General features: G+C 41.0%; 4 protein-coding genes across 10 annotated transcripts in view; 3 read left to right on the forward strand and 1 right to left on the reverse strand.

Moving 5' to 3' along the window:
• The window catches only part of Slc40a1 (solute carrier family 40 member 1), a 108007-nt gene extending 84154 nt beyond the window's left edge, over window positions 1-23853 (reverse strand). For both annotated transcript variants that reach the window (XM_039082988.2, XM_063266613.1), the window contains exon 1: window positions 23717-23853. The gene's annotated coding sequence lies outside the window, so the exon portion shown is untranslated. The remainder of the gene's footprint in view (window positions 1-23716) is intronic.
• On the forward strand, window positions 9189-18515 carry Asdurf (ASNSD1 upstream open reading frame). Its single transcript, NM_001399676.1, has 4 exons — window positions 9189-9335; window positions 10924-10977; window positions 16873-16948; window positions 18287-18515. Exons 1-4 carry the CDS (start codon window positions 9246-9248, stop codon window positions 18364-18366), a joined length of 300 nt encoding a protein of 99 aa, NP_001386605.1. The 5' UTR covers window positions 9189-9245; the 3' UTR covers window positions 18367-18515.
• Asnsd1 (asparagine synthetase domain containing 1) lies at window positions 9189-21454 on the forward strand. Its single transcript, NM_001106763.1, is given in 6 exon segments — window positions 9189-9335; window positions 10924-10977; window positions 16873-16948; window positions 18287-19830; window positions 20042-20223; window positions 21098-21454. Coding segments are annotated over 3 exon segments (1884 nt in total). The 5' UTR covers window positions 9189-9335; window positions 10924-10977; window positions 16873-16948; window positions 18287-18378; the 3' UTR covers window positions 21348-21454.
• A 217-nt stretch (window positions 23854-24070) lies between the features above and the next one.
• Ankar (ankyrin and armadillo repeat containing) overlaps window positions 24071-25457 on the forward strand; it is a 76041-nt gene continuing 74654 nt past the window's right edge. For 4 of the 6 annotated variants that reach the window (XR_005489135.2, XR_005489134.2, XM_039084557.2 and 1 more), the window contains exon 1: window positions 24226-24364. The gene's annotated coding sequence lies outside the window, so the exon portion shown is untranslated. The other 2 variants (XM_039084559.2, XM_039084558.2) reach the window with 2 other exon arrangements.

Below are 25457 nucleotides of genomic sequence, written 5' to 3' on the forward strand. Positions count from 1 at the left end.
CTAGTCACCTTCTAGGAATGTACAGCTTCGACAATGAACTATAAAAAGCTGAACTCTGAACTCCAGGAAACAACAATCTCAAGAAACAAGGGTTGGGTATTTTGTGTCTGCTTTGATCTCTAGTAATTTAAGTTCTGCAAAAACAATCAGGTGATAATAAACATAATCTCAGAAATATTGGATGAGCTATTAAAAACATTAATCAAAGTATTTGCACTGATAATAAATGATAATGACTTTAAAAGAGTCACTTAGTTACTAGAGCAGTAAGATTACCAACCATTGTGACATTTAAGACTGCATGTAAGAGTCAGCTTGTTCAACAAATGATAGTGGTACATGCCTGTAATTTCAGTACTTAAGAGCTGAGGCAGGAGGATTACGTGTTTGAGGGCAGCCCAGGCTACCCTCAATGAGAAAAAGACTGAAAAAACAAACGAAACCAAAACAGCTGGTCATCTTCAGAAAACTAGGAGATGTATCAAACCAGAGTCATGACCTGAAAAGTGTTCTACACAACACTTTAGCCAAACTTGCACCCAGAGTTTACACCCAGACTGCAGTGGAAGCCCAGCACTCTAAGTCTGCCACCCACTGCTGGGCCTCCATGGCGACACGGCACAGTAAGCGTCTACTCGTACCTTCATCTGCTTAATGACAACATTGTTATGCTCTGCTATCAACCTTAGCTTTCTCATTCCCTCAACCCTGATTTGTTATTATTGTTCGTTTGTGTTGGGGGTAATGTTAATGTTGATGATGGTGCTTTTATTTTACTTTGATCCTTTCCATTGTGCACATTAGTCATTTTACATCACATTGCTACAGAAAGACAGTTCCATCCAAGTACGTAATGTGAGTCAAACACATTTTCCCTTACACACCTGTGAGACAAGGTCTTGTCTTGTGTTCTGGACTGACCTCAAACTCATGATCCTCCTGACTCAGCTTCTCAAGTGCTGGGATTATAGGTATGTTACACTTTGCCCTGCTTATAAAGTCACTACTTTAATGAGGGTTCTTAGCTTTTTAGCCTAGATTACTGTAAGCTTGGGGGGGGTGTCTCTTATCTTTAGTGTCTCCTTAAGTCACTCATGTTTTTACATGGTTTGATGTAATAGCCATAACCACATAATGATGATGATGATGACAATTCTAGGCTGATATGGCTTAAGGGCTGATGGCTCAAGTTTGGAAGCTCCATTGACTGGATTTCAAGCCCTTTAGGTACATTAATGCAGTTAATCCTCCTAACAACTGTGACTCTTCATATTCTGCAGGTTAGAAAACTCAGTTGCGAATGTTGGGAACTTTTGCTCTAAGTCCTTAGCTTCTGATCTACACTGTTCTCCTGCAGCTGTCACTCAGCATTTGGTGTACCCTACAACCATATCCAGGACAGGCTACAGGACTGAGTCTAATTTAGCAAACTCTTCTGTTTCCATGTTTTCAGAGTCACCTTTGCACGTAAGTGGTTAATTGCCTGTATGGTGAGATCCGTGCAGCTGTTCTCAGGTAGTCTCATTCGTTTATATTTTGTCTCTTCACTTACTAACACTTTATGTTTAAGCTCAACTTTTCCATATGCAGAAGGAAGAAGGAATAAGCTTGAATTGTCTGCAACAAAGTTCATTACAGTTTATAGTTTGTCTTTCATGAGTAGCTAGAACAGATGCAGCTTATATTGGCTGGCCAATTGGTGTAGGTGATGGGTGGATTCAGGAATGTGCAGGAATTATTGCCCAGGAGTAGTACGAGCAGTAGTATCTGTTATTCATCTATCAGGTTGCCCATCCATATAGTATGGGGGTTTAGAAACAACTCTCTGGATTCAAACTGCTCAAATCCATGTCCACTATTTAGGAGAATTAACTTTTCAGACTGCCAGTTGTTTGACCAGTGATTTGTATCTAACGAAAGAGACCATCTTCTATCGTGTGTGTGTGTGTGTGTGTGTGTGTGTGTGTGTGTGTGTGTGTGCATTACTATATGTCCAGAACTTGAAAAGGAAATAGTGAAACACATGACACCTCTAGGACTTCTAGGACAATCAGAAAGACATCTTGGTGAATGCCACCTGGATGAGTAGATGAACAAAAAAGTATTATCATAAAAAATACACTGCAGAATGTGAATTCGAAAGGTATAAAGCCTAAATTTATTGCCTACCTTGTCCCTATTCCTCTGGCAAGTCCCTCACTGAATTCTGTATAAGCTGTTCAGCTACATTTCTTTCCCTTTTTACTAACAACAACTTAACCCTATTCTTCACAAGAGCTCATTCCAGAAACACTGTAATGTTCCTCCTTAGATGATGATCCCAGAAAGGCATAAATAAGGACATACTTAAATTTCACTATTTGACATTCCAGGTGTTTCAAGTCTCCTATCTTCTAGCCCTAGCTTCTCTTCCCTCCATCACACTGCTCACTGACCTATATCTTGGCCTGCTTTTCATGCCTCTCACCCTGTCGATTCCTTGTTTGTTCATGTCTCCTTTCTTTGTGTCTGTCTAGATCCTGAGCACTCTGAGCCCAGGTTTGTCCAAACGCCTCTGTGAAATCATCATCAAGGTTTCCTTATTAAAGATTCTCACAGTTCTGATAACCTCTCATAAAACCACCTTGCATTTTAATTTTAACTCTGGAGTCCCTGTTTCACAAATGGGCTGTTGTCATCATCATCATTTTGTTGCATGGTGTACTATGTTTTACACTTGTGTGCAGTGCTCTGAAAAAGCCTTCAGTGCATTCTTATTGATGCATAGGACCTTTCCGTGCCTTAGCAATAGTCAGAATTATTCAGAGAAATAAGCATACTTGATATTATCATTATCCCTGGTGCTCCACCCAATGTGAGATCACTTTCTTTCTACTTGAAGACACCATTACCAGCACACTGCTATTTGCCAACTCATTTCTAACTGGGCTCTGTACTGACCCTTGCCTTTCAAGTCTTCAGTTTCCTTGACTTATCAGCACTCCTTGACTTACTTTTGCCCCATGGTCTTTGACACTGGCCTCCTTCCTTGGGTATGAACACAAATCATTTTGCTGAGGTTGGTTCTTTATGGTTTCTTTACTAGCACCTGAAGATGGAAACTATGATATCATCTAAGCCAATTATCTCCAAAAATAACAGGATAAGAACACTTATGTGCTTACTAAAAATTCCAGTGTCTGTGTCCTGTCCCAAACCTTTTACACCAGATTGAGCACTCCAATAGGAGTCGTCTGAGCAGATGAGGCAAGGAGACTCACTGGGCAGTGCTTATCAGCTGATATAATGGAACAGTTGCTTTCTATTTCCTATCAGAAAGCCAGTGTTCAGAGGAGAGAGATAGTTGATTTTAGGGACGTAGAATTATAACTCATTTATTTCTAGCTTATATCTGTCAATATTGACAGACCAGTGACATAGAACAACCTGCTTAGGACCTCTGAACTTTAATTTCTTCATATTAAAAGAGAAAAAGAAAATGTGGTGGTTTGAAAGAGAATGTCCCTTATAGGCTCATATATTTGAAGGCTTGATCAACTGTTAATGGAACTGTTTTGGGAGGATTAGGAGATGTGTGTCACTGGGAGTGGGCTTGGAGGTTTCAAAAGTTCATGCCTTTTCCAATTGGAGCCCCCTCTCCCTCTCCCTCTCCCTCTCCCTCTCCCTCTCCCTCTCCCTCTCCCTCTCCCTCTCCCTCTCCCTCTCCCTCTCCCTCTCCCTCTCCTCCCTCTCCCTCTCCCTCTCCCTCTCCCTCTCCTTCTCCCTCTCCCTCTCCCTCTCCCTCTCCCTCTCCGTCTCCCTCTCCCTCTCCGTCTCCCTCTCCCTCTCCGTCTCCCTCTCCCTCTCCCTCTCCCTCTACCTCTCCCTCTCCCTCTACCTCTCCCTCTACCTCTACCTCTACCTCTACCTCTACCTCTAGAAGGGAAGCTCTCTACTTCATGGGTGTTGTCCCGACCTGTAAGTTCTCAGTTGCTGCTCCAGGTCATGCCTGCCTGCTGTCATGTATCCCACTATGTGGTCATGGCCTAACCCTCTGAACTGTAAACAAGCTCTCAGTTAAACAATTTCTGTTGGTTGTGGTCTCACAGCAATAGAAAAGTAGCTAAGACAGCAAATAAGGAAAGGAGGAAGAGAGGAAGAGAGGAAGAGAGGAAGAGAGGAGGAGCGAGCAACAACATGGTGTCCCATGGGATAATTCTTGGGACTTCTGGAATATCACCTGTATTTGTTACTTTTCATGTGGCTGTGATAAAGTGCTTGACAGACAAACTCAAATGACAAGTTTTATTTTGATTAATGCTTTCAGAGTGTAAATGCCTGGAGAGGGCATGAAAAAGTGACTTCACAGTGGCAGACTCAGGAAGCAGATTCCTGAGCTGTAAGTTCTGCAGGTTTGACCTCAGTGACCTGCCTCTGAAAGCCAGACCTCACAACCCCCTCATGATCTCTCAAAATAGGATAAGGTGTTCAAACACATGAGCCTATGGGGAACATCATAGCAACTATAATAATCCCAAAGGTCTTAGTTAATGGAGCAGATATGCTATTGAAGTCAAAATAAAGGGAGCTGGTAACCACTAAGATGCTTTCAAATTGTTACCTATTTGATTTAATGATTATGACATTTAAAAAATGTGCCAATGGTAGCATTTATGTCATTTATAAAATTTATATTATTATTATTATTATTATTATCATTATTATTGTGTGGGATGGTAGAAGTGATGCTGGGAAGTTAATGGAGAGCCTCACAGTATGTGAGCACTGTACCATAGAACTATATTCCCAATATAGCTTTCTAGTCTTCTCTTCCACAATATCATTTTATTACATATTTTCTACTTAGGAGAGTAGATGAATAGTCTTAACTATCCTACAAGTTGTTATAATTTTTTAAAATATCCTAGACTGTAATAATGTCTTTCAAAATCTATAGCTCATGAAGGGGTTTGCAACCCAATAGGAAGAACAACAATCAACCAACCAAATGACCCCCACACAGAGCTCCCAGGGACTAAACCACCAACCAAAAGGTACAGATAGAGGGATCCATGGCTCCAGCTGCATATGTATCAGAGGATGGCGTTGTCCAGCATCAATAGGAGGAGAAGTCTTTGGTCCTGTGAAGGCTCGTTTTCCCAGTATAGGGCAATGTCAGGGCGCCGAGGTAGGAGAAGGTGGGTGGGAGAGGGAGCATCTTCATAGAAGCAGGGGGAGGGGGGATGGGAGCGGGTAAAGGGGATAACATTTGAAATATAAATACATAAAATGTTCAAGAAAAATATTTTAAAGTGATGGCAGGAACATTTGCAGTTGTCATTTGTTATTTGACAAGATTTCTAGAAACTAGGCCAAATGTGTGAGAGAATATGCCTCTCTCTCTCTCTCTCTCTCTCTCTCTCTCTCTCTGTGTGTGTGTGTGTGTGTGTGTGTGTGTGTGTGTGTATGCATGTGTGTGTGTGTGTGTGCATGTGTGCGCGCATGCAAATACCAGTGATCTTTAGGGTTCTTAAATTAATACAAGGATTTAAAGTGTAAGCATATCAAGAACATTCCAAATCTGTAGAACTTTCACTTCTGTGTTTCCTGATCTTGTTTGCTTTCCTTTCCTGACTGGCCTGGCATGCATCAACTCAGTCAGACTGCTCAAAGAATCAATGGTTCTTTCACTGATTAATTTATCGTTTCCTGTATTATTTTATATCTTCTGTGTCCACTAGTTTGATTTGTTTCCTAATTTAAAGTATCAGTTGGGCCTTCCTATGTCAAAGAAGTAAACTAAAGTATCTGTCATTGAGGTCACAAAGTAATTAATGCGTTGAATCTATGATCTGAAACTACAGGAAATACAGGGAAACATGCCAGGGCTTTGAATAAAAGATTTATGAGGCCCACCCCCAAAAGAACAGGAGATTAAAGTGCAAAAGTGAGGTACCATCAGAATTAAAAGCTTCTCGGCAGCAAAGGAAACATCCATGAGAAAGGAAGTGACTACTTCAAAATGGGAGGAAGCATTTGATGAAAACTATCTATCTGACAGAGGATTAGTGTCTACACCATATAAGGATCTCAACAAATTTGGTGTCAAAAACCCAAATAATCCAAATTTTAAGACAGATAATACATTTAAGTTGACATTTCTCAAGGGAAGACATGCCAATGGCCAGGAGGAAGAAAAATCATGTTCAGTATTTCCAGTCACCAGGAAACTGAAGATCCAACTACAGAGGGACATGGATTGCTGCAGTAAGAATGACTTCTATCAACGGCAAAAGAAGACAAGTGCTGGCAAGGATGTGGAGGAAATGGACCCCTGACACCCCACTAGTGTAAATGTAATTTAAATTACTGCAGCTATTGTGCAAGATAGTAGGGAGGTTCCTCAAAACTTAAACTAGAACTATATGATCCCAGCTACGGCAGTATGGGATATATATCCAAACAATTGGAAATGAGTACATTGGAGAGATGTTTATACTTCTTTTTTTCTTATCACACTAGTCATACTAAAAGACATAACGTTATTATCCATTAGCTGACAATGAATAAAGAAAGTGTGCTACACAAAGCTATGTAATACTATTCAGTCATTAAGAAAAAGGAAATTCAATGGAGTTGTTGTTGGTGACATGGATGGAACTGTGGGATACGATGCTAAGTGAAATATTCTCCGTGCAGAAAAACTTGCCAATAATTGCATGATTGACCTGTCTCACACTCAGACAGAAGTTAACTGATTTTTTTCCTGTTTTAAAAAGTAACTTATCTGCCTGGGTATGGCCACATATGGTAATTCCAGAAGTTGGGAGACTAGAGCATGAAGATCTCCATTTCAAGCTCAGCCTGGACCATCTAGTTAGTCCTTGACCAACCTGAACTACATAGCAAGACTCTGTCCATTTAAACCAAAAGAAGGAAAAAGTAGTAGAAAGGTGTACCTTATTGCTCCCTTATTCTCTTTCCCCCTTCTCAATATAGGTAAATTTTCTTAGATTTCTGTGGAAGTTGGGAGAAGGAAATCATCAGGCTGTAGCCTTTCTGCTACAGTTGCTACAGACTGGAAGTTGTGAGCAGATTTTGTTGTATGTATTTACTTCATGTTATGTTGATTGACTGATTCACTTTGCTAACATTTTACTGGACTTTTTAAAAATTAGTTTACTTGAGCCAAATCATGCTGCTGGAGTTTGACCCTGTACTGCCCCTTATGTCTGGAAAGTGTACAAAGCTCAAATGCTAGTGGATCAAGGACCTCCACATCAAACCAGATACACTCAAACGAATAGAAGAAAAAGTGGGGAAGCATCTCAAACATATGGGCACTGGAGAAAATTTCCTGAACAAAACACCAATGGCTTATGCTCTAAGATCAAGAATCGACAAATGGGATCTCATAAAACTGCAAAGCTTCTGTAAGGCAAAGGACACTGTTGTTAAGACAAAGCGGCAACCAACAGATCGGGAAAAGATCTTTACCAATTCTACATTTGATAGAGGGCTTATATCCAAAATATACAAAGAACTCAAGAAGTTAGACCGCAGGGAGACAAATAACCCTATTAAAAAATGGAATACAGAGCTAAACAAAGAATTCTAAACTGAGGAGTATCAAATGGCTAAGAGGTAACTAAAGAAATGTTCAACATCCTTAGTCATCAGGGAAATGCAAATCAAAACAACCCTGAGATTCCACCTCACACCAGTGAGAATGGCTAAGAACAAAAACTCAGGTGACAACAGATGCTGACATGGATGTGGAGAAAGAGGAACACTCCTCCATTGTTGGTGGGTTTGCAAGCTGGTACAGCCACTCTGGAAATCAATCTGGAGGTTCCTCAGAAAATTGGAAGTAGTACTATCTTAGGACCCAGTTATACCACTCCTGGGCATATACCCAAAAGATGCTCTAACGTATAACAAGGACACATGCTCCACTATGTTCACAGTAGCCTTATTTATAATAGCCAGAAGCTGGAAAGAATCAAATAACCCTCAACAGAGGATGGATATAAAATGTGGTATATTTCTACAAAAATAATGACTTCATGAAATCCATAGGCAAATCGATGGAACTAGAAAATATCATCCCTAGTGAGGTAACCCAATCACAAAAAAAAAAACAAAAAACAAAAAAACAAAAAAAAAAAAACCACATGGTATGCACACTCACTGATAGTGGATATTAGCCAAAAATCTCGAATTACCCAAGATCCAATCCACAGACCACATGAAGCTTAAGAAGGACGACCAAACTGTGGATGCTTCAGTTCTTCTTAAAAGGGGGAGTAAAAATATTCATAGGAGGAGATATGGAGACAAAGCTTGGAACAGAGACTGAAGGAATTGCCATTCAGAACCTGCCCTACCTGAGGTTCCAGCCCATAAACATACAATATTTCTGATGCCCAGAAGTGCATGCTGACAGGAGCCTGATACAGCTGTCTCCTGAGAGGCTCAGTCAGAGCATTACAAATACACAGGCAAATGCTAGCAGCAAACCATTGAACTGAGAACGGGGTACCATTGGAGGAGTTAGAGAAAGGATTGAAGGAGGTGAAGGAGCTTGCAACCCCATAAGAACAACAATACCAACCAACCAGAGCTCCAGGGACTAAATCACCATCCAAAGACTATATACATGGACAAACCCATGGCTACAGCTGCATATGTAGCAGAGTATGGCCTTGTTGGGCACTAAGGGGAGGAAAAGTCCTTGGTCTTACCAAGGCTGGATCCTCATTGTTGGGGAATGTCAGGGTGGGGAGGTGGGAAGCGGTTGGTGGTTGGGGACGGGGAACACCTTCATAGAAGAAGGGGAAGTGGGGATGGGATACGGTGTTTATGAATGGGAAACCGGAAAGGGGAATAACATTTGAAATGTAAATAAAAATATCCAATTTAAAAAATTAAAAAAAAAAAGCCAAGACCACAGTGTTAGGCACACTACTGATTAGTGATTTATTTTTACATAGCATCCGCTAGGGGGCAACACAGACCATTCATAGACTCTCCAGCCAAGCCAGACGAACCTTTAGCCAAAACTAATGTGCGCTGATGCACAGCTACTTAAAGTCGGAGTTCCAGGATCTAGTATCCACGCCTGCTACTGAGCAGGCGTAAATATGCGCACTCCATTGGTCGAGGTTCCGGAAGGGGCAGGGTCCTGAAAGGAACACTGGCTTCCGGTTGGGCCTGCCGCCTGCTGTTTCATCCACCGCGGTTCCTCCGTTCGGTGCGGCGTGGCGATGCCTAGCGGTGCGGAGCACCCCGGAGACAGCGCCGCGCCGGGACCCACCCGCACATCGACCGCGCACGCCGAGGCCCTTAGCAGTAAGGTGCCGTGGGACGCCGAGGATGGGCGGTGGGCGGCGGGCGGCGGGAAACGGGTCCCGCGGTCGCATCGGTGCCCAGTAGCCTCACCGGTCCATTCTCAGCACCGGCCGCTGGTTTCCCCTGCGTCCTGCAGATTTGCTATGATGGAGGCACAGATTTATCCACTGCAAACAACAGTGATACTGAGACAGAGGTCTTAATGACGTTTTTCCTTTACGCGTTTGCACCACTCTCCTCTCGGAACCCTTCACACATGTGATCTGTTGCTCGTTGGCTGTGCTTCATCCATTTAGCCATGTACCCGCCTGGACGCCATCCATGACGTCCATCATGAAAGTTTAGAAATCTGCCCGTTCTTCCAGACTCAGGCAAAATTTTCTTAACCGAAGTTATCAGTTGCCTGTTGACCTTAAAATATATTCTCACCTTTAAGTGATCCTAAAAACATCAGTTTGGTCATCTCTTTATTATTCAACCAGGACTGTAGCAGATTAATTTTTTCCCTTCCTCTTTTTGGGATAGGGTTTCATAAGTAGCTCAGGCCAGCCTCAAATATTGTTTGAGGATCACCTTGAATTATTCTCTTGCCTAATAGTCAGGATTTCAGGGAGGCAACCCCATACCTGAACTGTACAGTGATCTCAACTTCCAGTTACAGACAAAAATCTTTAAACGTGTGGATTGGAGGGGGTGTGGGTGCAGCCTTTTCAGTTATTAAACATCCTGAATTCCATATTTTTTTTCTGTCCTGTATGACATCTTCAGTACATTGCCTTATTTCCAGTGTGCCACAGTATTCTGTGGTGTCACCTAAAGTGAGATATATTATATACCTGTCGTTTGTAGTGAGCATAAAAGCGCTGTACAAGCAGCCTTGAATCTCAGGGAGGGTGTACTCAATGTAGCTTTGTCGTATGTTAGTACAGCTCTTAGCACTGCCCATGCACACTCATTTGGGTGGGGATGAGTTTTCAGAATACTCTGGCTACTGCCATAGCAAGCCTCTTGGCACTGTGTAGCTGTGTCAGTGTAGACTTATTGCCTATTTGGGCATTTCATCTGATGATAAGGAACAAACTGAGCTTAAGGATACCAGCAGTATGCTGTCCTTAATACTCAAAATAGAATGATACAAGGGTGGGAGATGATGTTGTACCACTGCAGGAAGGGCGTTCGTTCAGTACCGTTCCGTTCATTTTATCCGAATGTCTGGCTGTCATCCAGTGCATACATCATAAAACCACTGGCTATTGGTAAAGAGGAGAAGCCACATTCATTTCTCTTTTTTAGTCTACAGCCAGGCCTTATAAAATTAAAAGATTGGTATTAATTTGGCTAGACAGTGTCTCACCCTGGTTAAAGATGTGAGCTGTGGTAACTGGCGCCTGGCAAGTCTAAGTCAGCTTCTTTCTCCAGCTGTCTTCTACTGGTTCCAGCCTGAGTGTGGTTGCATCTGTACAGTATCCATTTAGACAGGCAGTCCATGACAGGCCCCAGTCCCATGTTTTGTTTTAAAGCAGTTGCTAAAAATGTGCTCACTAAACATAGTTTGAAAACTTCCACTTTAGGTTTTTTTCTTTACTTTAATAGATTAAAGAACAGAAAGTTATTGTGGATGAACTTTCTAACCTGAAGAAGAATCGGGTAAGTTGCTGTGGGAATCTGAATAGTATATATATATATAATATTAAAATTATGATTTAGATTATTTATGCTAACATTGCAAAATTCAAACATCGTAATTTAAAAACTAAAGTGATATCCTCATTTGGTTTTGCATGTTTTAAATTTGTTCTTCCTGTATAAGTCAGTAGATCTCAAAGATGAAAAAATTATATTTTAACAAAAAAGAATGAAGTTTTCCATAGAAAACTTTAATATTCCAAATACTTAACCCATTTCATGGCTTTTAAATAAATGTGTTAATAAATCAGCTACAATTAACTAATAATCGACATTTCTGATATTGTCATTTGTGAAATATTAGATGCTAGGGCAAATTAATACAGAAATTTTTGGAGATCAAACTGGCAAAATGAGTAAATGCTGTATGACACTTCAGAGTAACCGGTGTGGAAGCAGTTGTGAGGATGAATGCGTGTTTACCTGCAAAGGTACTTGCCAGCATCTGTAGTGAAGAGTTGACAGAACAGTAAATGACTGAGCTTGAAGGCAGTAAAGAACTATACATTGTACCAATGTGGTGATATAAAAGAACCTTCCTTGGTCAGAAAAGATCTCCATGTATTATTCGTTTATGAACTAAATTATAAACCTGTTGCTGTGATAGCCTTTGTTATTTGAAAGACTATGGTGTGATGACACATGTGAAGCAAACAACCGTCTCTGGGTGGCATAGTGATCAGTGACTTTGTTTATCTGTGGTAATCACTCTTCTGAATATTCCTGAAGTTCAAGAGTGGGTGATAAGAGGATCCTGTTCAACATCACTGTGCAAGTCGCATTCTTCTTTTTTATTAGCATGTCATGGGTACTGCGGCCTGAAGCATGGACTTTCAGTGCAAGGACATGATTGTCATGACCCTGGGACACCACTCATGGGTGGCTAGGAATATTGGTGCTGTATGATGGAGTGAATGGACTGTGACATAGTAGGTGCTCTCATAGCACAACACAGGAGAAAGCAGAATACAGACTTCATTGCCAATGATTAAGAACCACTGTCAGTTCTGTAACCAATGCTAAGGGAGCCTTGGGAGCCTTTTCCTCTTGCAATTGAGGCAGAGCTTTCGTTCATTTCTTGAGAGCTTTGACTGCTCAGGACTATAGCCAAGCAGTACCTTATCACAGTGCGTGCTTGCTTGCTGGCTTTCTTCCTTTCTTTTATTGGATATTTCTTTATTTACATTTCAAATGTTAATTCCCTTTCTCAGTTTCCTGTACATAAGCCTCCTATCTCCTCCCCATCCACCCCCCCCACCACCACCACACACACATTCTCTAACACTAGGGATTCTCCTTCCTTTGGTGCTCAATAAGGCCATCCTCTGCAACATAAGCAGCTGGAGCCATAGGTCGGTGCATGTATAGTCTTTGGGTAGTGGTTTAGTTTCTTGGAGCTCTGGTTGATTGGTATTGTTTTTCTTATAGTGTTGCAAGCCCTTTCAGCTCTTTCAATTCTTATCCTAATTCCTGCAATGGGGGTCCCGTTCTCAGTTCAATGGTTTGCTGCTAGCATTCGCCTCTGTATTTGACATGCTCTGGCTGTGTCTCTCAGGAGACATCTATATCCGGTTCCTATCAGCATGCACTTCTTAGCTTCACCAATCTTATCTAGTTTTGGTGGCTTTATATGTATGGGCCACATGTGGGGCAGGCTCTGAATGGCCATTCCTTCAGTCTCTGCTCCAAAATTTGCCTTCATATCCCCTCCTATGAATATTTTTGTTCTCCCTTTTAAGACTGAAGCATCCACACTTTGGTCATCCATCTTATTGAGCTTCATGTGGTCTATGGATTGTATTGTGGATAATTCAAGCTTTTGGGCTAATATCCACTTATCAGTGAGTACATACCAAGTGTGTTTTTCTGTGATTGGTTACCTCACTCAGGATGATATTTTTTAGTTCTGTCCATTTGCCTATGAATTTCATGTTCATCGTTTTTGATAGCTGAGCAGTACTCCATTGTGTAGATGTACCACATTTTCTATATGTTCACTAAACATAGTTTGAAAACTATATGCATTCCTCTGTTGAAGGGCATCTGGGTTCTTTCCAGTTTCTTACAATTATAAATCAGGCTGCTATGAACATAGTGGAGCATGAGTCTCTTGTATGTTGGGGCATCTTTTGGGTATATGCCCAGGAGAGGTATAGCTGGGTCCTCAGGTAGTGCAATGTCCAATTTTCTGAGGAACCTCCAGACAGATTTCCAGAATGGTTGTACCAGTCTGCAATCCCACCAACAATGGAGGAGTGTTCCTCTTTCTCCACATCCTCGCCAGCATCTGCTGTCACCTGAGTTTTTGATCTTAGCCATTCTGACTGGTGTGAGGTGAGGTGGAATCTCAGGGTTGTTTTGATTTGCATTTCCCTGATGACTAAGGATGTTGAGCATTTCTTTAGGTGTTTCTCAGCCATTCGATATTCCTCAGCTGAGAAATATCTGTTTAGCTCTGTAGCCCATTTTTTAATAGGGTTATTTGGCTCTCTGGAGTCTAACTTCTTGAGTTCTTTGTATATATTGGATATTAGCCCTCTATCAAATGTACGATCGATAAAGATCTTTTTCCATTCTGTTGGTTGTCGTTTTGTCCTAATGACAGTGTCCTTTGCCTTGCAGAAGCTTTGTAGTTATATGAGGTCCCATTCGTCGATTCTTGATCTTAGAGCATAAGCCATTGTTTTGTTGAGGAAATTTTCCCCAATGCCCATGTGATCAAGACTCTTTGTGTGGTTTAGGTATAAACGTAATTGTGGCTTCATAGAAGAAATTGGGTAGTGCTCTGTCTGTCCCTATTTTGTAGAATAGTTTGGACTGTATTGGTAAGAGGTCTTCTATGAAGTTCTGATGGAATTTTGCACTAAACCCATTTGGTCCTGGGCTCTTTTTGGTTGGACACCTTTTAATAACTGTTTCAATTTCTTTAGTAGTTATGGAGTTGTTTAGATGGTTTATCTGATCCTGATTTAATTTGGGTACTTGGTATTTGTCTAGAATATTGTCCATTTCTTTCATATTTTCCAGTTTTGTTGAATATAGGCTTTTGCAGAAGATTTGATGATTTTTTGAATTTTCTTAGATTCTGTTATGTCTTTTTTTTCATTTCTGATTTTGTTAATTTGGATACTGTCTCTGTGTCCTCTGGTTAGTCTGGCTAAGGGTTTATCTATCTTACTGATTTTTCTCAAAGAACCAGCTCCTGTTTTTTTTTTTTTTTTTTTGTTGTTGTTGTTGATTCTTTGTATAGTCCTTTTTGTTTCTACTTGGTTGATTTCAACCCTGAGTTTGATTTATTTCCTGCCTTCTACTCCTCTTGGGTGTATTTACTTTTTTGTTCTAGAGCTTTTAGGTGTGCTGACAAGCTGCTAATGTATGCTGTCTCCTGTTTCTTTTTGGAGGCACTCAGAACTATGAGTTTTCCTCTTAACACTGCTTTCATTGTGTCCCATAAGTTTGGGTATGATGTGCCTTTATTTTCATTAAATTCTAAAAAGTCTTTAACCTCTTTTTTTATTTCTTCCTTGACCAAGTTATCATTGAGCAGAGTGCTGTTCAACTTCCATGTATATGTGGGCTTTCCGTCGTTTTTGTTGTTATTGAAGGCCATCCTTAGTCCATGGTGATCTGATAGGATGCATGGGATTATTTCTGTCTTCTTGTGTATGTTGAGGCCTGTTTTGTGACCAATTATATGGTCAGTTTTAGAGAAGGTACAGCAAGGTGCTGAGAGGAAGGTATACTCTTTTGTTTTAGGATGAAGTGTTCTATTGATATCTGTCAAGTCCATTTGGTTCATAACTTCTGTTAATCTGTCTATGTCTCTGTTTAATTTTTGCTTCCATGATCGGTCCATTGATGAGAGTGGGGTGTTGAAATCTCCTGCTATTATTGTGTGAGGTACAGTGTGTGCTTTGAGCTTTAGTAAGGTGTTTGTTTGTTTGTTTTTTTAATGAATGTACGTATTCGGAGCATAGATATTTAGGATTGAGAATTCATCTTGGTAGATTTTTCCCTTGATGAATATGAAGTGTTCTTAATTTTTTGATAACTTTTGGTTGAAAGTGGATTTTATTCGATATTAGAATGACTACTCCAGCTTGTTTCTTAGACCATTTACTTGGAAAGTTGTTTTCCAGACTTTTACTCTCAGGTAGTGTTTGTCTTTGTCTCTAAGATGTGTTTCCTGTATGCAGCAAAATTGGGTCCTGTTTAGGTATCCAGTCTGTTAGTCTAAGTCTTTTTATTGGGGATTGAGTCCATTGGTGTTACGATATATTAAGGAATAGTGATTTTGCTTCCTGTTATTTTGTTGTTGTTGTTAGAGTTGGAATTCTGTTTGTGTGCCTCTCTTCTTTTGGTGTCATTGCAAGGAAATAACTTTCTTGTTTTTTCTAGGGAGTAGTTTCCCTCCTTGTATTGGAGTTTTCCATCTATTATCTTTGTAGGGCTGGATTTGTAGAAAGATATTGTGTAAACTTGGTTTTGTCATGGAATATCTTGGTTTCTCCATCTATGTTAATTAAGAGTTTTGCTGGACATGCAATCTGTGTTCTCTTAGGGTCTGTACGACATCTGCCCAGGATCTTCTGGCTTTCATGGTCTCTGGTGAGAAGTCTGGTGTAATTCTCACAGTTCTACCTTTATATGTTACTTGACCTTTTCCCCTTACAGCTTTTAAAATCCCTTCTTTGTTTTGTGCATCTGGTGTTTTGACTGTTATATGTCAGGTGGAATTTCTCTTGTGGGCCAATCTTTTTGGTGTTCTATACGTTTCTTGTATATTTATGAGCATCTCTTTCATTATGTTAGGGACGTTTTCTTCTATAATTTTATTGAAGATATTTATTGGCCCTTTAAGTTGGGAGTCTTCATTCTCTTCTGTACCTAATATTCTTAAGTTTGGTCTTATTGTGTCCTGGATTTCCTGTTTTGGGTTAAAAGATTTTTTGCATTTTACGTTATCTTTGATGGTTGTGTCGATGCTTTCTATGGTATCTTCTGCCCCTGAGATTCTCTTGTGTTCTGTTGGTGATGCTTGCATCTATGACTCCTGATCTCTTCCTTAGGTTTTCTTCTCCAGGGTTGTCTTCCTTTGTGCTTTCTTTATTGTTTCTATTTCCATTTTTTTAAAATCCTGGATGGTTTTGTCCATTTCTTCCACTTGTTTGATTGTGTCTTCCTGTAATTCTACAAGGAATTTTTGTGTTTCCTCTTTAAGGGCTTCTATTTGTTTACTTGTGTTGTCCTGTATTTCTTTAAGGGAGTTATATATGTACTTTTTAAAGTCCTCTGTCATCATAAAATGTGATTTTTAAATTCAAATCTTGTTTTTCGAATGTGTTTGGACATCCAGTATTTGCTTTGGTAGGAGAAATGGGCTCTGATGATGCCAAGTCATCTTGGTTTCTGTTGCTTAGGTTCCTGTGCTTGCCTCTCACTATCAGGTTGTCTCTGGTGTTGGTTTGTCTTACTGGTTTGGCCCTCCTGTTGATCTGTGTGTCAGCACTCCTGTAGAACTGTTTCTTTCAGCTGGATCTGGGAACAGAGAGCTTTGCTCTCAGGTGTATAGGCACTCCTGGAGTCTGGCTTTCAGCTCTTTGCACAGGCAGAAATCTGAAGGGTCCTGCCCCTGGCTGCTCCTAGGTCCCTGTACCCAAGGGGCACAGATGGCACTAGGCGATTTCCTCTTGGGTCAGGAATGCAGGCAGAAAGTTTTTGTTAACTCTGAGTTCTCAGGGGTGTCTGCACTTCTGAGGGTCCAGCTCTGTCCTCCACGGGATTTGGGTGCAGGGACCTGTGGTACGGGTTCAGTTCTGCAAGTCACATTCTGATAATTGTACATTTCTTTTGCAGAAAGTATACAAGCAGCAACAGAACAGCAACATATTCTTTCTTGAAGAACGAACAAAAATGTTGTCTGAAAGCAAAAGTGAGTAGTGGTCTTTTTAGTTTTGTTTTCAGACTTATATGGAATGCTACAGAAAACCTTTTGTAAGCTTTTTGTGGGGATTCATAATGGTGCCTCAGTTAAACCCTGTTTGAATGAATGTGTGTGTGGATTTAGGGTAGTGGTCTGTTTCCAGTTAGTCTTCCAGAGATGTATACAGTGCGTTGTGTTTTGGCAGCGTGGCAGGTGGAGTATCCTTCAAGATAGGGTTTCTCTGTGTAGCCTTGGCTGTTCTGGACCTCACTCTGTGGATCAGGTTGGTCTTGAACTCAGAGATTTGCCTGCCTCTGCCTCTCAAGTGCTGAGATTAAAGGCATGCGTTGCACCACAGTCACCGGACAGATGTTCTACAGTTTTAAAAAGACTCCTCCAATATGGATGGGCTGGGATTTGGATTGTCTTGATCTTGGGCAGGAAGCCATGGCTGCAGAGAGTTCATGTTCATAACAATCCTATCATGTCTGGAAAACACTGTCTTGCAGCCATTCTCCCAATCTCTTGTTATGATGGTCTTTCTGTTCCCTTTTATTCATGAGCTTCGGGTGTGATACAAATGTCCAGTTCAGAGTTGAGTACTCCACAGTCACTGATGATCCACACTGCCCCAGTTGTGGTCTCTGAACTAACTGCCATCCACTGCCAATGTCGCTCCTGGTAGATAGCCCATACCCCAGTAGAAGGAGATATGGAATGAGAAGTAGAAAGTGGCTATGATCTAAATATATCATAAATCAGTATGAAATTCTCAAGGAATAAAAATTATGAGTTTAGTTATTAGTAAAGTAGTCATATATATTTTAAGAGGTTGAGAGAAATATGAAAATCATACAATTTTGTGACTTTCAGGGGTAATACTTTGAGCCTCTAAAGCAGCAGTTCTCAACCCGTAGGTCAGTACCCTTTTGGGGGTCACAAATCAGATATCCTGCATGTTAGATATTTATATTACAATTCATAACAGTAGTAAAATTACAGTTACGAAGTATCTGCGAAATTTGGTTGGGGTCACCACGACATGAGGAACTGATTAAAGGGTCGCAGCATTAGGAAGGTTAAGAACCACTGCTCTAAGATCTTGAAGTATTTAAATTATATATGTAAAGTGTTTAGCCAAGTGATTAGATAAAATGTGTACCCAGTGGAAAGAAACTATTACCAAAATATCAGCATTGTCTGTCACTAAAGCATTGTGAATTATGGCTGGCTTTTGTACAGTGCATCTCATATGGTTTAATCTTGAGAAGTAGCCTGTTTTGTTCATGAAATAATAGGTAAATATTTTTGAACTTTCACTTCAATATTTTTTCTCACTCTCAACAGATAAATTAGACGAACTAAGAAAAGATTACCAAGAAGTAGAAAACTCAGAGACAACCAAAGTCAAGACACAGTCAGCCTGACTTCACATAACCATGTGTGGCATTTGCTGTTCTGTGAGTTTCTCTGTTGAGCACTTCAGTAAAGATTTAAAAGAGGATTTGCTGTATAATCTCAGACGGCGGGGCCCTAGTAGCAGCAGACAGTTATTAAAATCTGCTGTTAACTATCAGTGTTTATTTTCTGGTCATGTTCTTCATTTAAGAGGTGTTTTGACTGCCCAACCTGTGGAAGATGAATGTGGCAATGTGTTCTTATGGAATGGAGAAGTTTTTAATGGAGTACAGGTTGAAGCAGAAGATAATGATACCCAGGTCATGTTCAGTAGCCTTTCTGCCTGTAAGAATGAGTCTGAAATACTGTCGCTCTTCTCTAAAGTGCACGGCCCGTGGTCGTTTATATATTACCAGGCCTCCAGCCATTGCTTGTGGTTTGGCAGGGACGTGTTTGGCCGCCGTAGCTTGCTTTGGCAGTTTAGTAACCTGGGCAAGAGTTTCTGCCTCTCTTCAGTTGGTGCCCAGATATCCGGAGGAGCAGACCAGTGGCAAGAAGTTCCAGCATCTGGAATCTTCCAAATTGATCTCAATTCTGCTGCTGTTTCCAGATGTGTGATCTTAAAATTATATCCTTGGAAATCTATTTCTAAGGAGAATGTTGCTGAAGAATGTGCTAATGAGCTGACTCAGACTCCAGCAGAATTGCCAGAGTTTGTATCAGTGGTAATAAATAAAGCCAACTTGTACCTCTCAAAACCCATTGTCCCCTTAAACAAGACGCTGCCTGAGGTACCCTTGGAGACCCAATGTAGAAACAGTTCCAGCGTTCCAGGGTCAAGAGAGACACTTGAGATACTTCTTAGAGATGAACACACACAAAGAATAGTTCAGCAGTTCATTGACGTCCTCAGTGTTGCAGTCAAGAGACGCACCTTATGTTTAGCTAGGGAAGAAAACTTGGCATCAAAGGACGTTTTAAAAACTTGTGGTAAGAAAGCAAACATTGCGATCCTGTTTTCCGGAGGTGTTGATTCTATGGTGATCGCAGCCCTTGCTGATCGTCACATTCCTTTAGACGAGCCAATTGACCTTCTGAATGTGGCTTTTTTACCTAAACAAAAGGCAGGGCTGCCTATTCCTAACGTAGAAAGAAACCAGCAAAACCACTGTGAGATCCCTCCTGAAGAGTCCTCTCCGAGCACTGCTGTGCCTCAGGGTCCACATGACGCCGAGGTGCCAGATCGAGTCACAGGAAAAGCAGGACTGAAGGAACTACAGTCTGTCAACCCTTCTCGAACTTGGAATTTTGTGGAAATTAATGTTTCTCTTGAAGAATTACAAAAACTAAGAAGAGCTCGAATATGTCACTTAGTTCAGCCATCGGACACAGTTCTGGATGATAGTATTGGCTGTGCTGTCTGGTTTGCATCTAGAGGAATCGGTTGGTTGGTGACCGAGGATGCTGTGCAGTCTTACAAGAGCAGTGCAAAGGTATGTTCCAAAGGACTGCTGCTCATAATTTCTGAGACCTCATTTTGATATTTAAGGTTTATAAATACACTGTATTACAGTTACACTTTATCGTACTGTGTATTTGTTTTACTATTTTCTGACTTGTAGTTTTCCTCCTTTAGCCTGAGAAAATAGAACTTGTTTTCTTTATCCTCTTGTCATGTCTCTGGCTCTTTTTCCTCTTCTGTAGGTGATTCTCACTGGGATTGGTGCAGATGAGCAGTTGGCAGGTTATTCCCGTCATCGTGCCCGCTTTCAGTCTCTTGGCCTAGAAGGATTGAATGAGGAAATAGCAATGGAATTGGGTCGCATTTCTTCTAGAAACCTTGGTCGTGATGATAGAGTTATTGCTGATCATGGAAAGGAAGCAAGGTAACTCATTACTAAATGTTTTTTTTTTTAAAAATGTAAAAGGAAGCTTTACATTTTCCCTTGGAGATTGGTATCATGCAAAGCAGGAGAGCAGACCACTCTCTCTACTTTACATTATAAACATGGTCGAGAGCAAAACCGATGGAGCCGGGGAACTGCGTTTCCTCATTAAGTAACTTTGTAAAGTTACGTTGTAAAGTCATGGAATAGGTAGTTCTTTTCAGGACCACAATGAACACAGGACTGTCCAAGGGGCAATCACAGGCAGTTTAAGGGTTTTCTTTTGTCCCACAAACCTATAATAAGTTTCTCCTCCAGTACTGTAGAATCTGGTTTTGTCTCTGTAGGCGTAGTGATCTATAGAGGCCCCAGTCCTAGATTTCTGCCTATTGAATGGTTTTTTGAACGTGCTTTAGTACTGTTACAGATGGTGTAGAATCTTCAGAGACCCAGGCACTTTCGTGTATGCTTTTTAAATCTTGGGTTTATTTTTATCTACAACATACATCTGATGATAATAAAGACATACTTAAGTGCAGCATTTTTAAATATTAAGGATAAAGGAAGATGTGATAGTATGAAGAGTTGAACTCTGGACCTGGGTATCGTAGTTTACATTCATCAGACAGAGTCAGGAAAATTATGGCAAAGATACTCTGAAAAACCTTGGGAATTATTTCTTGCTATCATAGACAACTGATTTATTTAGATTTTAGAGTATATTTATAATGTATACAAAACTGCCACCTGTTTTGAAATTCTTTTTTAATGTAGTTAAATTTTAGCCATTAAAATGTGTTGTAAATACTTAACAGACTTTTTTAGTAGTAGTTGCTATTATTATTGTTATTATATTTTTTTTTATCAATTTTAGATTTCCTTTTCTGGATGAAAATGTTGTATCTTTCCTGAATTCTCTGCCAGTTTGGGAAAAGGTAGACCTGGCTTTGCCCCGTGGAGTTGGTGAGAAGCTCATTTTACGCCTTGCAGCTGTGGAACTTGGTCTCTCATCCTCTGCCCTTCTGCCCAAACGGGCCATACAATTTGGATCTAGAATTGCAAAACTAGAAGAAACTAATGAGAAGGCATCTGATAAGTGTGGAAGGCTCCAAATCCTACCTTAGACAACCTCTCTCAAGATTACATAATGACTATTCTACCATATAACAGTACTGTGTGACAGTTACCTCAAAATAAACAGCTGCCGCCTTACGGGATGTAGTAGTCTTGCATTCATTGTGTGAATTTTTACTTTTCTCATCAAAGCTCCATTTGAACAGACACGTGAGTTAAGTTAGACAGGTTTCACAGACACCTTCAACATTGAGGTTGTTAGAAGAAAGCCCAGGATGCACATGGTTACAGTTGGCCTTTTTAGAAATTTCACCTGAGAAGTAGGGTGAAGAGAGCTGGAGATGAAGCATCATCGAGCTCTTCAAAGACTTGACGAGTTCCAGTTTGTAAAGGCACGAAAGGGCTTTGAGGACCAAATTGCACAGAGGGCATGGAAGGTCACTTGCCCACCCTAGTACCTTGCCCTGTGCATTTCTCCCATCTGGTTGTTCTTGTGTTAAATCCTTGTGAGTGTAAATCCCCGAGTTCTGGAAGCACAGTGTTGATACTAGGGAGAAGGGTTGTGAGAGGTGAGTTCATAGATGGCTGGAGGGAAGAAGCCGAGGCCCTGAACTGAACTAGGCACTTAAAGTGCTAGTCTTTCAGGACTGAGGTTTTAAACCTGGGACCTGATGCTGACGCCTGGTAGACAGTGTCAGGATTGAGTTAGATTATAGAACACCTTGGTGCTGTTCAGAGAGATACTGGGGTGAGGGGACCAATATCAGTGTAAGACCATGGACAGATTGCTTCCACAGAGTCTTCACTGGAACATATCTACACATGACTCAATTGCTATTATTGCTAGGAACCTTGGTTTGGGCTTTGAAGATTTTACAACTCAAGTTTTGAGAAGCTAAGGAATTTGAGATTTGTATTTGTAAAACTCAGTACTCTTTTCACACTCATTTTCCTACTTAAACTTTTAAGACTCTTTTTAAAAGTTCTCTGATTCCCCAAAATCTACTTGTCCCACTTTTAGCCATTCACAGAAAGATCATTTAGCCCAAGACCCATCTCTTCTTCACAGTATCAGAACTCTTTAACAAATTTATTTCTCAGAGTTGTGAATGAAAGAACCCGAGAGCAAAGATGTCAGCAGAATTGGTTTCCTTAGTCATATCCTGCTGTGTATTTGCATCACAACTTCCAACTTACCTATAGTCACACCATTTTCTTTCTTCCCACTAAAACCAGAAATGGTCATCTACCTATTGATAAAGTGTCTCTGTCACTAACTATTGTAAACTGATAACAATTTGACAAACTCTTGCCTGCACCCATCTCAGCTCACCACCTTTTGGTATCACCACACACTCCTGAGTCAGTAACCACCTTGTAACAGTACTGTTTGCATTTCTATCTAGGGCACTATTCTGATCCTTTTATTTGTAATAAGGAGTTGTTAAGAGACTGACAGACTAGCCTGACAAAGGGAGCCAGAGAGTTTCTGGTAAATGCAGTTTTGCACATAGAGCCTAGTTCTTCCCCAGCCACTTAAGAATTCTGTTGCTCAGTGTAAAGTTCAGGGGAGTTAATCTTAAACTTCCCTTCACCTGGCAGCAGCAGCTAACAGTTGGCCATGCCCTTCCCTTATTCATGAAACATAGCCCTAGCTAATGACAGTTGAAACTCTCCTCTGGTTTTCCAGGCTATCCCTTCTTTGTCTTTGGCTGACCCTAACTGCAATAACTGCCAACCCTCCTCCCTCCCTCCAATTACTTTCTCTCTCTCTCTCTCTCTCTCTCTCTCTCTCTAGTCTGCTTCCCTTCTCTTTTGAGACAAGGTCCTATTATGTAGCTCTGATTCCCCTCCAACTGACCTTTAAATATTAAATTTCATAGGTTTCTCTGCTAGACATCAACATGTTCTTCCTGTGATTTCAACCACTCCTCTGGCTTCAGTTATTTTAAACTTTAATAAATGTGTATGTCTCATCCCAGCTGCCATTTTTAATCCACACCGATAACTAAAAGATGTATCTGATTTTCTTTTCTTTTTCTGGTACTTTAAGGTGAATTATGTTCACAGCTGAACTTAGTCTTGTTTTGACACCCTGATAGAAACTCAAGGATCATCCTAACATTATTTTCAACACAATGCAACCCCATGATGTGTTTGTTACCAATAACCCACCTCAAACTTCACAGCACTCTGCAAGTCATCACCCTGCACCTAGCCTCCATTGTTAACACGTTAGCCCAATTATCTGGGTTAACTCAAAATTCCGCACTGTGTCTCACCCAATTTTACATACTCGTTTTGTACCCACATCCCTTGGGCTCAGTGGAGTGGTTTTATCAAACTTTCAACACCACCACCCTGTCCCAGATGATTGATTTCAGCAATTGTTTGCACGGGGAGCTCCTATTTTACCAACCTATTTTAAAAGTCACTTCACAGGCATCTGGATGGATGTCCTTTTGTTGTACTGTCAACATCTTAGATCACATTGGCAAGCACTTGGGATTTTGCCGGTTTCTTTCTATCTGGTCTCATCCTCCAGCATGCTGTGGGGCTCATAATTGGTGTTCAGTATGTTTGTTGCATAATAGGATTCCAGACGCGCCTCAACCCCGCACTGGCCCGTGACGCTCCAGGGTTTCTGTTGTTTCCTTTATAAGCAACTGCCCGGTAGCGGTTGCGGAGACAGTATGGGGCTGAGCTGAAATCTAGAGAGATTAGAGGGTTTGTCCTCAGGGGAACAACCACTAGGCTGTGTGCCATCCGCCAACTAGTACAGAGGTCGCCCCAGCTGCAGACGCCTCACATTCTTGGCCTAAGGCACAGCCTGTATGTGGGAGGCCTTAGGACAGCTTTAGCTGGCTCAGGGGTTTCCCAGGAGTTCGTACCAGCTTTAGCCTTCAGCACAGGTAAGGCCCTCACAGCTTCCCTGAGCATCTCGAGCTTTGGAGTTCTGGTGGGGCGATTCAGGACCCTCAAGAAGCCATTCCAAGCAACGGCTGCCTGTTCCAGAGACTACCTTGACCACCGTCGAAGCAACTCTCCTAGACAAAATCATTTCCAAGTAGGCCTCTCTCTTTTCCTTGTCTCTTCCCATGACCATGGCAGTTGCTGGTGATTATGATCACAAGTCTTGGAGCAGGGTTCTGGTTCTCAAAACTTTGAACCCCCATCATGACTTAGGATCTCCTACGTTTACATGTTGGCGTCTATGAAGTAGTAGAAAAATGCCGGGCGAGCTGGATTCTATACACAGTGTCAGCATTGCCTGCAAAGTACAATTTCTCTGCCCTACCCATGTGATCCAGAAACAGGTATTTTAAGAAGGTCTAGGTGATTTTGATGCAGGCTAAATTTCAAAAATCAGTTTAGTGAAGGCCGATGATATTAAAGAAGTAAAATAAGTATTGTGTTTTACATGTGGAGCATTTAGATGCTCAGAAAAGAATAGTAGTTAACTATTGCGAAAGTGACATTCAACTGTTCCCGAGCAAACGAGTAGGTGGGAGGAACAGCTCAACCAGGATGTGGGCTGAAACACCACAAGAGAGGGAGAGCATGCAGGTCTCAAGGGCTTCTAACAAGGAAAGTGCAATATGTAAGAAAGGAGTAAGAAGGCAGAAAAGAGAGGAGGAGGTAGTTAAAAATATTTACAATGAAAAAGTACAAGGCTTCTTGTGTACAAACATGATGTTTTTCTAAAATACAGCCACATGCCATTTAATGATGAAGTTCTGTTTAGTTTTTTTACCAAGTGACACGAGTTTAGGTCATTTAAGAAAAATCTCAAGCAACCAAATCAACATATTGTCCTGTAGACAATTCCGTGGGACATTTTTTTGATTGATGATGGATGTAAACAGGCCCAAGCTTCCTGTGGGTGGCATTATCACTGGTCAGATGGTTATCGGTGTATAAAAAAAGCAAAGTGAGAAAGCCTGAAGTAGCAAGCCAGTAATCAATTTCTTACTGATCTCTGCCCTGGCTTCCCACAGATGATGGGCTCTGTGGCCTGGAAACCAAATAAACTCTTTCCTCCACAAGTTCCTTTTGTTATGGCATTTATCACAGCAAATAGAAACTTAATTGGGACAGATGGGAAGAGGGTGGAGCTATTTCCTTGTTGTATAAACACTGTAGAGTATTCTTACACAAAC

The sequence above is a fragment of the Rattus norvegicus genome, chromosome 9, assembly GCF_036323735.1.
Source record: "Rattus norvegicus strain BN/NHsdMcwi chromosome 9, GRCr8, whole genome shotgun sequence".
Classification (NCBI taxonomy): Eukaryota; Metazoa; Chordata; class Mammalia; order Rodentia; family Muridae; genus Rattus; species Rattus norvegicus.

Bases quoted from the DNA above. Each gene is read 5' to 3' on its own strand.
- Asdurf (NM_001399676.1), top strand. From the start codon at position 9,246: ATGCCTAGCGGTGCGGAGCACCCCGGAGACAGCGCCGCGCCGGGACCC. The intron at 9,336-10,923 runs GTGCCGTGGGAC...TTACTTTAATAG, and splicing joins CCGAGGCCCTTAGCAGTAAG to ATTAAAGAACAGAAAGTTAT. The intron at 16,949-18,286 runs GTGAGTAGTGGT...CACTCTCAACAG, and splicing joins AATGTTGTCTGAAAGCAAAA to ATAAATTAGACGAACTAAGA.